The sequence below is a fragment of the Panthera onca genome, chromosome C2, assembly GCF_046562875.1.
Source record: "Panthera onca isolate mPanOnc1 chromosome C2, mPanOnc1 haplotype 2, whole genome shotgun sequence".
In the NCBI taxonomy this organism is placed as follows: domain Eukaryota; kingdom Metazoa; phylum Chordata; class Mammalia; order Carnivora; family Felidae; genus Panthera; species Panthera onca.
The window spans coordinates 147,483,171-147,497,621 of NC_138347.1; the positions used below are offsets into that span (position 1 = coordinate 147,483,171).

Genomic DNA, 14,451 nt, shown 5'->3' on the forward strand with positions numbered 1-14,451 from the left:
TCGGGCGAAGAAGAGACAGTCTTATCAGAGACAATAAGTCAGTGGTAAGTCTCCCAGTGCTGGTTCAGAAGATGGACTTGATGCACATTCTTGAGTCATCTTTCCTCTGCCAGACCGAGTGGAGTCCGAGACCTAGGGATGCTGACCCTTGCCGGCCCCCCTGACCTTGACCTGAACTCTGTCACCTTAAGATGACTTCTGCCCCAATTCCACGCTGTATTCCCCACTGTGCAAGTCCCTTCGTGAATACGTCTCACCCTTAGCTTTAAACTTCCCTCATTTTGTTGTTTAGGGAGACACTGCTTTGGGAAAGATCCCTGGTGTTCTCTTTTATCTGTTGCAAGTAAAATCCTTCTTCTTCCTCGTCTTTGGCTTGGCTGTCTTCTGGCTCGACACCCACGGAGAGGTGAGCCCAGTTTCAGGTAACAATGGGATATGCATCGTGTATCTTCAGGGTCAGGGACCTCATCGCCTGAGGAGAGCCCAATCCTCCCTCTCTGTCTTGCACTTTTTAGGTTTTTTAAATTTATTTTTATGTAGAGAGGAGCGCGTGCACACGCACGAGCAGGGGAGAGGTGGAGAGAGAGAGAATCCCCAGCAGATTCTGCACTGTCAGCGTGGAGTCCGATGTAGGGCTTGAACCCACAAACCGCGAGATCTGATGATGACCTGAGCCAAAACCAAGAGTCGGACGCTTAACCGATGGAGCCACCCAGGCACCCCTACCTTGCACTATTTTAACCACAGTCGGTACCCTCAAAACTGCCACCTACTCTATGGAATCAGCTGTGCCATCAGGAAAGGTTCAAAATCCGCTGTTGGAGATGATCTCCCTCCCGCCTGATCCTGTAAAACTGGGGTTTAGACTAACCACCCTCCTTCCCAGAGGAATCCCCGTAGGTCACAAATCGGCACACCCTAGACCTCGTTGCTATCCGTAACTACCACCGTCCTCCATATCTCGGTTTGAAGCATTCCTCTCTCCACCCGTTACCCCTGAGGTCCCACCTCACTCTCTCATCCCGGCCCCTCCAAGACTGACAGCCTGTTGACCCTCTTCTGTCCACCACTCTCTCGCAGCCTCCCTTCCGGCCACAGCTTCCTGGAGGGAAGGAGACAACACGCTGCATGGTCTCTCTTTCCATCCGTGACCGAGCAACCTTAAGTGCCCCGTGGTAGCACGTGGCCACCCTCCTAACCTTCTAGATCTCCCTGAAATGAACACCCTTTTACTGCTGTCCCCCACCCGACTTCCAATCCCTCTCAAGCCTCCCTTTTCCTCGCGTCTCCCTTGCTTCTTTTGTCACCGGGAGAAGCGCAGCCGTCCACGGAGAGCTGCACACGATCGCCGCAGCACCTACTGTGCACCAGGCCCTGCTCGGAAGCCCTCGCACACCGGCTGCATGTGCACAGGAGCAGCCCCGTGGAAGGCACAGCTGCCCCTAGCTCACAGGAGAGAAACTGAGGCAGCCAGGTTAGGGAACTCGGCTAGGGCGCAGCCAACCCACCTGGTTAACCCTGGCTCTCCCGCCCCTTTCCCGGTGTCTGTGCCCCGGGGTTCTGTACCCTCCCGTCAGAGGGTGATCCTCTGCCCACACTCTGGGCCCCACGCCCTCTGGCTCCTCAGGTCCCTGCGGCCACCCCGCCCCTCCCCCTCCCGCTCCTCTCCACTCCCACTAGCACCCAGACATCTTCAGAAACCAAGCCTCCCAATTCCAGGTCTGCCTCCTGCCTGCACCCAACCTTCTGCTCCCCTTTTACTATACAAAAGCTCTTGGAACAGCATCTTTACTCCCGGCTGGCCCTGTTCCTCCTATTCTCCCTCGAACCCACCCCATCAGACCCTGACAGAAACAAACCATGGTCCCTTCCCAGGCCTGACCCTTCTCGACGCCTCCACAGCAGATCCACACGGCCCATGGCTCCTTTCTCCTGGAAGGACCCTCTTCCCGTAGCTTCCATGACATCACGCTCCTCTGGTTTCTGTCCTAGCTCACGGGCTCGCCCTTCTCAGCCTCCTCTCCTGGATCCTTCTCGTGTCCCCAATCTCTATATATTCGGGCGTCACACGACTCATCCCTGCATCTCTACTCACTTCCTAGAGGAACCCATTCCCGACTCCTGGCCTCAAACGCATTCGGTTCCTTATTTGTTCTCAAACTTGTACCTGAACCTCACCCATAAGCCCCAGACTTCTATACCAACTGCCTACACATCCTCTCTCCTTGGAAGCCTAATGAATGGACATCTCAGACCTGAGAGAGCCACGATAAATTTGTGATGTCCCCCAACATCTTCCCATGGTCTTCCCCTTCTCCGTAAAGGGCGGTGGTCATGAGAGGCCCTGGTGGCCCCCAATGAACCACAGCTCCAGCTCCCGGAATGCACACTTGCTTTGATCGGTACAGGGGAAGTGACACTGTGCCACTTCGGAGGCTTGGGTTTTATTGCTTATTTATTCTGAGAGAGAGAGGGAGGGGCAGAGGCAGAGAGGGAGAGAGAGAGAGAATCCCAAGCAGGCTCTGCATTGTCAGTGCTGAGCCCGAAGTAGGACTCGAACTTACGAACCACGAGATCATGACCTGAGCCAAAATCAAGAGTCGGACGCTCAACCGACTGAGCCACCCAGGCGCCCCCAGGAGTCTAAGTTTTATATTTTTAATTTTTTTTTAACTTTTATTTATTTTTGAGACAGAGAGAGACAGAGCATGAACGGGGGAGGAGCAGAGAGAGAGGGAGACACAGAATCAGAAGCAGGCTCCAGGCTCTGGGCCATCAGTCCAGAGCCCGACGCGGGGCTCGAACTCACAGACCGTGAGATCGTGACCTGAGCTGAAGTCGGACACTCAACCGACTGAGCCACCCAGGCGCCCCATGGAGTCTAAGTTTTAAAAAGGCTTATCAGCTTCACACTTGTCCTCACGGGAACTTTGAGCCACCGTGTAAGATGTCTGGCTTCCCAGCTAGACAGACCATGTGAGAGGGATACAAGGAGAGAGAGAGAGAGAGAGAGAGAGAGAAACAGAGAGATCCTAAGACTTCGTGGAGAGAGAGAAGCCCAGCTGTCCCAGCCAAGTCCAGCCCACAACCAACCGGCCAACTGACGAGAGACACACGAGCAGCCTTTGGCAAGACCGACAGCAGAACTGCCCAGCCGAGCCCAACTCAGATGGTGCGACTGTGAACAAACAAAATGGTGATTTTCAGCCACTACATTTGAGGTGGTTAATCCCTCAGCAGTGGGTAACCGAAACAAAGGGCAGCTCTAGCTTTTCTTATCCCGGCTGCTCAGATCGCAACCTGAAGAGTCATTCCTTATTCCTCTTTCCCTCACACTCCACATCCAATCGGCACATCCATACCCTATTGGGACATCGGCCACTCCGCCATCATCTCTCACCTCCTCCCCGTTTCTACTCTTTCCCCTGCTGCCCGCACCCCACTCCTCGCCCTGTCCCAGTTTACCTTCCAACCCAAGAGTCAAAATAATCTTTTAGAAGTACAAGAAAGGCCATGCATTCCTTTGCTCAAAACTCTCCAGCGGCCACCACGCCACTCGGAGAAACATCCCAAGTCCTTACAGCGTCCTAGGAAGCACCCACCCCCACCCCGGCCCCAGCCCTCCTGTCTTGCCAGCTTCCCTTCCCGCCAACTGGGGCATTCTGATTCGATCACACTGGCGTCCCTGCTTACCCTCAACATGCCAGACAAGGGCCATCACGGGCCTTCTTCACCCGCTGTCCCCTCTGGCCAGAACAGACTGCCATACGCCATCTCCTGCGGACCTCCTCACCCGAATCTCGTCTCTACTCCGGTGTCACCTGGGAGAATCCACCCTGAGCAGCATCTCTAGGGGGGCCTGTCCCCGCCTCCACTGCCGGGCTCTGCTTCTCTGCGCTGCTCTTCCCACCTCTGTACTCTTTTCTCTTCTCTCGTTTGCCGCCTGCCTCCTTCCGTTATCACCCGAGCTCTAGGAGGGTGTGGAATCGGAACGTTTTGTTCACTGCCGCATTCTCGGCGTCTAGAACACTACCTGGCAGGTAGGCTGCTCAACGAATATGCGAGCACAGGCGCTACTAAATGTTGTCTTTCACGTTCCCGAAAACTAGGTTGAAAAGGTCGGATACTGCCAAGCTCCAAACTGTATCCCGGGGCCCCGCTCCCTGGAGCCCGGGTTGGAGCAGAGCAGCTCCTGAACACGACGTGGCGTGTCTCACCAGCCTCACACCCTCCAAAGCTTTCCCGTTGCCCTCAGGATCAGGTTCACCCAGCTCCACGTGACCCACAAGTCCCGCAGGATCTGACGCCACCACCCACTCCAGGTTCAACGGTGCCACTCACCAGCACATGCTGCACTCTGGCCACACCGCCTGATGCTCTGCAGCTTTGCCCATGCTGTTCCCTCCACCAGGAACGCCCTTCCTCTCACTCCTTCCACGAATGCCCACTCATCCTTCAGGCTCAACCTAAATGTCCCTAACTCAAAGAGCCCTCCCGTGGCCCACCATCTTTCTGCGGGTCCTCCTTTCTCCGTCTCCTTTCCAGGCTACCCGCGATTTGTGGACATGCAGAGGTGACACAGCGGAGGTACTCACCGGCAACCCGGGGTTATGGGAGGCCGGCTGAGGAAGGGGGGCGCACAGGAGTGCTTCCAGAGGCAGGACCAGCCGCATGTTTTCTGGGGCAAAGTGAAAAATGAAAATGGAAGTCCCCTTCTTCATAATTCTTAAGAATTTCAAGAGGGCAACAGCAGAACCTTCAATCCAGCATGGGATGCCTCTGGGCATGGGGGGCGGTGGGACTCCACCGGTCACACGTCCACGAAACCGGCCCTGTCTGGTGGCCACAGTTCATTAACTAAGGCAAAATGCGGCACCAGATGCCCACGCGTGTCGGTGACTTGTGGACGTGTCGATACTTCCCGCTTCCTGAAAGACGGAGCGATACAGTTGTTTCATGGAGAGGGACCAGAGCTCCATCCTGGAGCCAAAGAAGATTTAATCTGCCTGCTCATCGGAGGCTCCATTCAGGCTAAGTGCTTCCATTGCCAAGTTAGCACGAGCTTAACTTCATGGCACGGGCAAACGTCAAGAAGAGAAAAGGCGACAATAAGGAAAGAGGGCCTTTCGTCAACCTTTCTCTGATGGGGTGGGAGGCGTACCTCTTCCTCTCACAAGTATTCCAGCTCATCAAACCCTCCCTTGCTTTTTGAATAATAGCTTCTCCCCAGCAAAAAAGTGAATGAGCTATGGGCCAGAAAAGCTTTTCTCTCAAAGCGCCCGCTGAGTAGTGGATAAACATAACGTTTGCTCTTTTAGGAACGAACCATGGCTCCAGAAACGCACAGCAATTATATCCTAACAAAATAATAACAGAAGATGCACCGTTCCTAGGATTTATTTTTAAATAAAACAGCCGTAATGTGATATCTCTCAGACCCTCAACCTGCTGTAAGTCAGTCCCTTCGGCCTTTTATTGTATTATTCCACATCGGACCTGGACAACTTCAGCGACTCTGACGTTCTCTTTCCTATACCCTCCATGATTCTACATCACTGTTTTACAAAATTTTTTTTAATATGATCCACAAGGAGAATATGTCTTATGTTGTGACCCACTACACGTGTCAACCGAACTAAGATAAAAAGTTCATGTGCGGCGCGCTCTGAGATTTTCCGTCGTATTTGATTTCATTTTTTAGAAGTGATCATCTGACCCTCTACGTTGGTTTTATAACCGACTAAATGGGCCACGACCCACAGTTTGGAAATGTGGTTTTAGATCATACCGGTGTAATTACCCACATTCCTTCCACCAGATCTCAACTCAAGCTCTACTCAAGTGTCTATGAATCCACAAGAATAAAAGCAGTAGCTTTTTAAAAGGCAAGCATTTAAATGATCCCTCTAGTAAAAAGGACAGGAGCATTCTAGAGCTACAAGGCTGAAATGTAGGGAATCGGGCAGGATAATGCAGAACAGGTCTTCACAGCTTGACGGGCAGATCGAAGAAGAGGGCGGAGAGCGGCCAAGGCAGGGAACCTTCTGAGGTCAGGCCTCCCCAGTGTGAAGCCACTGTTTTGTTTAAAGTGCCACTTTTCCCCAGAATATCAGACACACTCACATTCAAACACAGAAAAACACTGTGCAGAAAAGGCTTTTCTGTCATCTTTGAAGCTCCCAACTCCTCTGTTTCCCCTAAGTGGTGAGTTCCTCTTCAAAGAATCTCCCACCCCCCCCCCCACCCCACCCCCCCCCCCCCCCCCCCCCGCTGTTCTCTGGAATCCAGACCATTCGTGACAGCCAAACAAACCAACTACCCTCAAGGCGCCTTCCCTGGGCGATGCCTTCAATGGTGTTGACCCTCTCCAGTACGTCCACATTCGTCTGGCTGGCCTTCAGGTTCTAGAACCTCCATTCCCCAGCCCACCACGGGTCTCTTCCCGGTAGCTGTCCCTCTACAGCCCTGCTCACTCCCTCTCATCTCACCACACGCTTCCAGGGAGGCAACAGGATTCAGTATCTGGCTAGAAATGCAACCACCTGGGCACCCCGGCCCTATGCCACCGCACAACCCTTCAGCCACGTACAACATCGCTTTCCCTGCTTGCCTCCAGAAGGAAGCTCCCGCTCAGGGCGAGGGAGGATCTCTATGGGCCCATCAACTCAACCATCAGTAATCAGGACACTGGGTTCTCCTGACTCCGTCCCTCAGGAAGAATCCTGGCCGAGCACAGCACCAGGGAGAGTCAGCTGCCCTTCTGCCAAACAGCAGGTCTGTTTCTCTGCAGGTGGATCTTGGGATCTGAATCCCCAACAAGGTTGCCGTTGGGGACTAGCCGTCAAAGCTAACGCCAGCTGGCGGCAGGCTGCGGCCAGGCGCACAGTGGCCTCACTCCTGGGTCCTCCATTTTCCTTCCCCCTGCCGTTCTGTCTGTGGCCAACAGGCCACATCTGTCTCTACACCTTTAATTTTTTCTGGAACACAGCAGGAAACCAAGAAGTCCTGCGTTGAATTTTCCCTACCAACTCCTGTGCTTCCTCTCGTGCTCTCCCTGCCCTGCTAAAGCAGCAGCTTCTCCAGGGAGTCAAATGCCAGGCTCACACTCTGAGATGAGTACTGACGTAAAACAACACATCCTTTCGCATCATAACCGGGATACCTGCGCCTTTCTGGCCTTTTCCCCGCTCTGTTTTCCCAATCTCACCACGGCGAAGAGAATGAGAGCAGGGAAGGCTTTGGCGGGGGGGGGGGGGGGGGGGGGGCGGGGTGAGGGAAGACAGAACCCAAGCCACTGGCCGCAGATCCAGTGGGACGCGCCAACCTACCTTGGTCAGATCCATTCCCAGTTTGAGCTGTGAAATGAGATGAAGAATTATACTACGCTGATCCTCCATGGCACCCAGTTCTGTCTCTTCTTTGTCTTCAGTGTCACTGTCCTCATCTTCGGACAAAACCAGTTCAGGGCCCGAGTTTGGCTAAAACAAGATCATCGATACAAATCACCAGCTGGTCCAGCAGAAGTCAGAAGCACAGCACAGGGACCCGTAGGCTCAGCAACGACAGAAGGAGCTCAACCCTGCCCCAGAAAGAGCTTCTCTGTGACCAGTGCTATTAGCCATATGGGGCGACAGAGGGACCCTTTCCGGGGGTGCGGGCCCTTCGGGCGAGGCCACCCACCGCACGCCCGTTCATTTTCCCCACCATGCGCCCTATCCGTAAACTTTCCGACCTAAGGACCTTACCCAACAACAACAAAAGTTTTCTGCTCAAGAAGCTACATGGGTCTGAGCTCCCTTACCTGGACTATTCCCATACGATATTCTCCTATTAACTTGCACAACGCAGAACACCTTATACCTAATGTAAACTTTTCTGTTTCATAAACGAAAGGCAGATGCTCCTGGGATTGACTGAAATTACCTTAGTGACGAGAAAATTTACTCTGAGACTGTTTCTACTCACATCACTTAATATCGCTGCGGCAAGTGTGGAAAAAAAAAAAGAAAAGAAAAAAGTCTCAGAGCTGGCATTAATTCAGGAAGGGTGACAAGAATAAAAATTTAAGGAGAAACACCAAAATTTTACAATGCTCACATGTGTGCTCTCCAACAGACCCTGCTTTTCCTCAATGCAAGTTCATTCATTCCGTTGCTGGATTCTGATTTTTCAAATTGCGTAGGAAACAGGCAATTGGCAAGCGGAATGTGCAAGAGGGCTGAGCACCACGTTTTCCAAGTCCCAGACATCAAGAACTCTGGCTATAATGGATAGTTGTCCTTGGAATTCTACTGAAAGAGGCAAGCTTAATTCCCCTTTCCACATTTACCTGTGTTCTTACGCTGCTTGTCCATACGTAAGCCGATGCACTCTGCAAACACATTACACAATTGTTTCTAATTACCGATGACCGGTCAGGCCAATACACTTAGTAGACACAAACGCAGCAGCTCAAGGTATTTAATATAAATAGACACAGACTTGCCCATACGTCTCTGCAAAAAGTAATGATTTATCAACTCCATTAGGCCCCTCTCCTTCTATCTAAAGGCACTTCCAACACCCAAAGGTTATCTTATAGTGATCGAGGTGGCTGTAACTGACCCGCCTGACCTACATGTGCTGGCCATTCCTTACCGACACTCCACGGAGAAAACACGGTGCTCTTCTCCCCTGGGGTAGGCATTTGAACATTTTCCCACTGAAATAGACATTTTTCTACAGACATACTTCTCAAGTTATTCTCAGTCACCTCTGAACACCCCCAATTCTGGAGAGACCACTGGGGAGACCTGAATGAAGCCCACGGCGGTAGGCTCTCCCCCCGCCAAGAAGAGGTGCGTTTTCCTCCACCGTGCGCCTTGTTCTCCAGTCTCATCGCAATGCGTGTTGTTTGCCGTCCCTGGAAAATTGTTTTGCTGGGAATATGCTGAAATAACTGGGGCCCCGCCCCCCATCCTGCTCCAGAAAGGACTAGCCAGATGCAGTCGGCGGGGACTGGGCTGCCCTGATTCTAACGCTGGGAAGTCGGAGAAGGAGGGGCTCCGGAGGCCACCCCGCTTCTCCTCTGGCTTCACCTCCTGGACACCCATCTGCTGTGCCTCCGTGCCGGCCGCTGCCAAGGCCGCTGAGCCAGAATGGCTGAAAGGCCAGGAAAAGCAGGGCCACCCTCCCACCAGCCTGCCCCTCCTGACTCTTCGTTCCCCCTCCTCTGGATTTCAGTTTTGAAACGGAGGCCTGTCTCATTGCGCTGGGAGTCTACGGTTCCAATCAGACGCCACTGAAGTCAGAAAGCCCAGACGCCATCCCTCCCCATGGCAAAGGTGCTGCGGTCGCTACTTCCTTCGTGGTGACCTGGTGGGCAGTGGTAAGTTATGAGCAGATTTCCCCTCAACGCAGGGGCGCCTGGAGGAGAAGAGGACAGCGCCCCGGGCATCTTGATTTGGGAGGAAAAAGGACAATCAAAACCAAATCGAGCTACCAGCATGCACCCTCTGGGGGAAGCGGGGACGGCGGCATGCAAAGCCCTTAAACGTCTCAACAGGAGAGGTAGCTGCATCTCGAGTGCAATCGCTCCTGCTTGGAATTGAACGCGGTACTGAACCCAGTCCGCACAAATCATTTGCTCAAGTGAGGCTGCCAGAAGCTTGATGAGGCAAAGGATGATCCCTTCCTCCCAAAGTGTGATTTCCCATTTGTGCACACACCAGCACACAGGGAAAGCTCCATCCTCCCCACGAAATGCGCCGCACCCGGTGCACCGCGTTCAGAGACGACCGATCTCTGAACCACACTCCCTCCTGCTGCCTGCCATGCTCGGAAATTAGACCCAGCTTGTCCCCGACTTCCGGCAGCCAGGAAATCTTTCTACGGGATCCTGCCACGAGATACTGAGTACATGCATCAGTGTGCGCACAAACCTCTCCAGCTCCTCCTACTTCAATCCACAGGGCATTTCCTCTGTGGCTGGTGGTGCCTCTCACAGAGACACTGGCTACGGGAGAGAGAATTAAGGCTGGTGCAGGGGCCCCAGAAGCGGACTCACTCCAGGGGGAATGGAGGCCAGAGCTCGTGGGGGCCCTCAGGTCCTGCCAAGGGGAGAGAAGCCGTGAGGAGTCTGACACACATCATTGGCTTGGATCCTCAGCCAACTGCCTAAGCTTAGCCGAGGATCCAGCCATAGTTTTCTCTCCCAGAACTCCTGGGAATATGCCTGTTTTCTTACGGTAGGATTTGCAAAACCCTCTCCCACTCAAACTCAAGTGAATAATCAGGGTTTAAGAAAAAAAAAAAAAAAAAAAAAAAGGAGGCTCCTGGGTGGCTCCGTCGGTTGAGCGTCTGACTTCGGCTCAGGTCATGATCTCACAGCTTGTTGAGTTCAAGCCCCGGGTCAGGTTCTGTGCTGGCAGCTCGGAGCCTGCAGCCTGCTTCAGATTCTGTGCCTCCCTCTCTCTCTCTGCCCCAACCCACTCACATTCTGTCTCTCTCTTAAAAATAAATAAACATCAAAAAAAATGTTCAACAACAACAAAAAAAGGTGTTTTTTTTTTACCACCAACATTTATCATGTTGTTAATGAACATCTTAGAGGAAAGAAGGCCCCGATTCTACCCACAATGGAACGCAGTGTTTTGCAGAAAGGGGAGACCACCCTCTGCTGGGTCCAAAATGGAGGCACGAGGAGAGAAGGTAGGAGTATCCGACTGGTCAACCCTGTTAGAAAGAGGTCGGCTGGCAACGTACATACAAATCTGCCAGCATCCACAAAGCAGCCACTGTCAACGGGCACCACCAAGAAAGGCAGAATTTGAAGAACAAGGCTTCACTGGCATTTTAAAGGCTAAAAGACTTCTTCCCCTTTGGGGTCAAGAGTTTGTCAATTCTGTCTGCTGTGAGATCCAGTGTTTCTCAATCTCAGAAGGACAACTGACCCGGGCCGTGGTTTTATAAATGCTGAGAAAGTTCCTAAGACTGAGCAAGAACAATCGTCACATCCCGCCATCCCCCAGAGATCTTTGCAAATGAGCCAGCCCAGCCATAAAAACGTATGCCAACCTGAAGACAAAATGGAATCAGAATATGTCTTAAGGAGAAGCAGGCTTTGGAAAAATGAGGTTTTCAATAAAAACAAAAATAATGAGTCAATATTTCTACCACATGAGCACTTCAGGGCATATGATGCTACAAAAATGAAGTGACTCGTATCTCTTAGCAAATAGAGGGAAGGACGAGTAAATGTGACAGACAGGAAAAAGCTTCCTGGCAGCAGGCTGGGGTTCGGGGACACTCCTCGGTGGCTCCAAAGGGACTTGTGCCCCAGAGCCAAGGTTCTTAATCTGGGCATTTTGGACATTCCTAAAAACATCTACCGCTACCTTTGATATTTGATACAAAAATTGTGTATCTGGACATTTTCTCGAGAGAGACGGCCCACGTTCTCCTTGGATTCTCGGGAGAGGATCTGCCCCTGGGCTGACCTCAGGCCTCTCAAGGAACGAGGGGCCTCAGACCCCGTAAGAGAGATGGGCTCTCAGGATGGGACGCGTTCCAGTCAGAGACAGTCACAGGATCTGCAGCCATGTCACCACAGACCTCCGCTTCTCATCTGGCAACGGGCAACACATCCGTGAGGCGGCGGCCAAGGGCCAAAGCCAGAAGCAAAATCGTGACTTGGGTTAGGTTGACGTGGGTTGAACAAGCCTCCTCCAGGGGGACACCAGTGCAGAAGGGAACACTGAACTCTGCTTCCGCCTCTCCTTCTTACCCAAACTCTTAATTCTGCAATACAAAGGCAAGTTCCAAGCAAGACGGAAATTCCAAACTATTTTATTCAATACACATATGTAACTGAACTACATTTTGAGCCAGTGCCAGGAAAAACCACGAAACAGACATTTATGTTCGAGGTCCATTCATTTCCCTGCCACGGGTCTCACTCCACCCCCACACCTGCACCTGCTCCCCTTCCTCAGACAAAGTGCATGCAACCCAGCCCTCCTTCTTCACGGCAATCTCTCCTCCTTGCTTAACTGGCTCTCAGAGAGCTGAGGCCAACTTGAGTAGTTTGATCTACTAACATTCTCTTTATTTGTAAATGTCTAATAACCTAGTGTCTTAATACAAAGGACTGAATCCTTAGATTTGAGGCATTATGAGAGAAGCCTAGGTGGCTACATTATTCGACCTTTAAAGACGACTGTTTACTCTTGAACGTGGATCAAGGCCACGCTACAGCCCTTAGATCGCCGACATGCAGGTAGGTGGGCTCCACTGTGACAAAGATTGAGATGGGCACCTGCTGCCATCTGTCGCCCATATGAGTGCCCTAGAACAGGTATTCTTAAGTAAAGAATATCTTCATCAGAAAACATACCCACTGAGTTCAAGTGATCTGCAGCTCTCCTAAAAGTCTACCCGACCAAGGACAGAAAATACAGGCAGCTAGACAACGACGTCAAATTCTATTCCATCGGCAATCATGTTGCAGCCCAACATTTTGAGAGGCTGGCATCTCTCCCCCCACACTGTTACCTAGGCACAGGGTAAACTGAGTCAGACCCAAGAACCTTGGTATTGAATGGTAAGAACCAAACATTGTCCAGATATCGTCTTTATGGCGAAAATGGGGAAACCCAGCCGTGTCAAAAAGAACATCTGATAGTCTGAGGGTCACAGAAAGCTGGACGGTGGGGGAGAAGACCCAAAGCACCACCCTCAGATATCCACCCTCAAATGAGAGAAACCTTATGATATACAGCAGCAGCAGCACAAAGGAGCAACCGGGCAACAAGGTGTCCCCCTACATGACTTATTTCTTGCTTCTGCTACTACACAGAACATGCAGTAACATGCAATAATGGCTACCAGGACAAACACACATTTGCTTACTTTACAGACAGGAGGCAATAGACATTGGTTTGCTAGAAAATGAGAGGTTCTAGAAAAAATAGGAAATGTCAAGTTGAACCATGGATAGAGGTTGAGGGGGGTTCAGAGAGATTGGAAGAAGAGGTCAATGGAAGACAGAGAAAGGCGACAAACACAGCGAATATTAAAAGACAAGCAAGGAGTTCGGAGTGTCTAAGAGGTACAAGTGCCCAGGACCAACTACTGAAACAATTTTTTTGTTCTGATGATAACGGTGTTACCGTTGTTGACGACCTGTATGGAATCCATAAAACCAAGTATTAAGTCCCTTTTATCTCTAGTCATTTTTTTCACTCCAATATTTATAGCATATTTAACCAAATTATCACAATCATTACTTGATCCTCGTTGTTTATCTTCACATTCATAAAAATTTTACAGCCCAAGGAGCCCCATCTAATAGCCAAGGTCATGAACACCGGCACAGCTGTTTCTGAAGACCCGGTCCAACTTCCCACGCAAGTCAATAGAATAGCATTAGCATAGCATGGGGCATACAAAGATGGCCAGCAGTCCAGCAAATTTCACTTGGCGTTTTTCTCCCTCATTCCCCAGTAAGACATTTTTATCACATGACTCTCAAGTGCAAGGCACTCACTGTATCACACGCTTGGAAAAACTATTTCCCCTGAGGACACACACAGACATAAAGTTGTGTCACAGAAACGTAAAACGGCTCTTCCTGATGACCTACTGTCCTTCCCGCGCTTAGCACAGGTGGGATTTCTTCCCCAGTAGAGTCTCTCTTGTGCCTGTTTCCGAGTCCCCCAAAGTAGGCCATCTTCGCTGAGCGGAGGGTCTCCCGGGTGAACGGAAAGATGCTCTCCTCTGTCAGAAGTCATACCAAACGGCGTGACGTCAGACACATGTCTTCAGGTGATGTCTTGTGCAGCTGACGCCCCGTGGCCCTGACGCAGGGCGGCCACTGAAGCCTCCTCGCGTGTACTGCCTTCTTTGTGGAGCCACGTCCAAAGCTGGGTGACCAGCTGTGCCTCGCAGGCCGCCACCGTATCTGGGGGACCTTATCTTGCCATTTGGAGGTAGGTACAATGAGGCCACTGTGCGGGGGGCAACCCAGTGGAGGAGTTGGCTCTAATCCTTGACAGCTTCAAGCACAACCATGTCCACACAGCGGGCTTGTCCCCGCTGCCATTTTGGAGACGCTGAGTTGGTTGCCACTGACATCACAATCCTTCTGCTGCCTCCCAGTGGACGCGCTGGCTTTCTTGCTCTAACCACACATACACACACATTTACCACACTTGGCTCGCACAGACTGGAAGGACAGACGCTCTTCCTGAGCAAAGGGGCCAACCTGCAGAAAGGTTCATTTTAAAGAAAAGACACCCTGGAAGGTAGAAGGAAGTCACTTCCGGGGAGGGGAGGGAGTAGGGGGCATTCGTCATCAGCCAAGATAATCGGGCACAGTTACGCCAAGAGGATGCGACAGGTGTTCTTTCAAAAAATATCTGCGAGAGGCGTTCACGGCAAATAACATCAGGCCTTTTCTCATTCCACAGAGCT

The 14,451-nt window shown here is 51.7% G+C and overlaps 1 protein-coding gene across 1 annotated transcript in view; it reads right to left on the reverse strand.

Moving 5' to 3' along the window:
* OSBPL10 (oxysterol binding protein like 10) overlaps window positions 1-14,451 on the reverse strand; it is a 309,953-nt gene that overhangs the window by 28,548 nt on the left and 266,954 nt on the right. Inside the window, exon 7 of the mRNA XM_078432426.2 lies at window positions 7,329-7,478. Coding sequence (XP_078288552.1) covers window positions 7,329-7,478 — 150 coding nt within the window. The remainder of the gene's footprint in view (window positions 1-7,328; window positions 7,479-14,451) is intronic.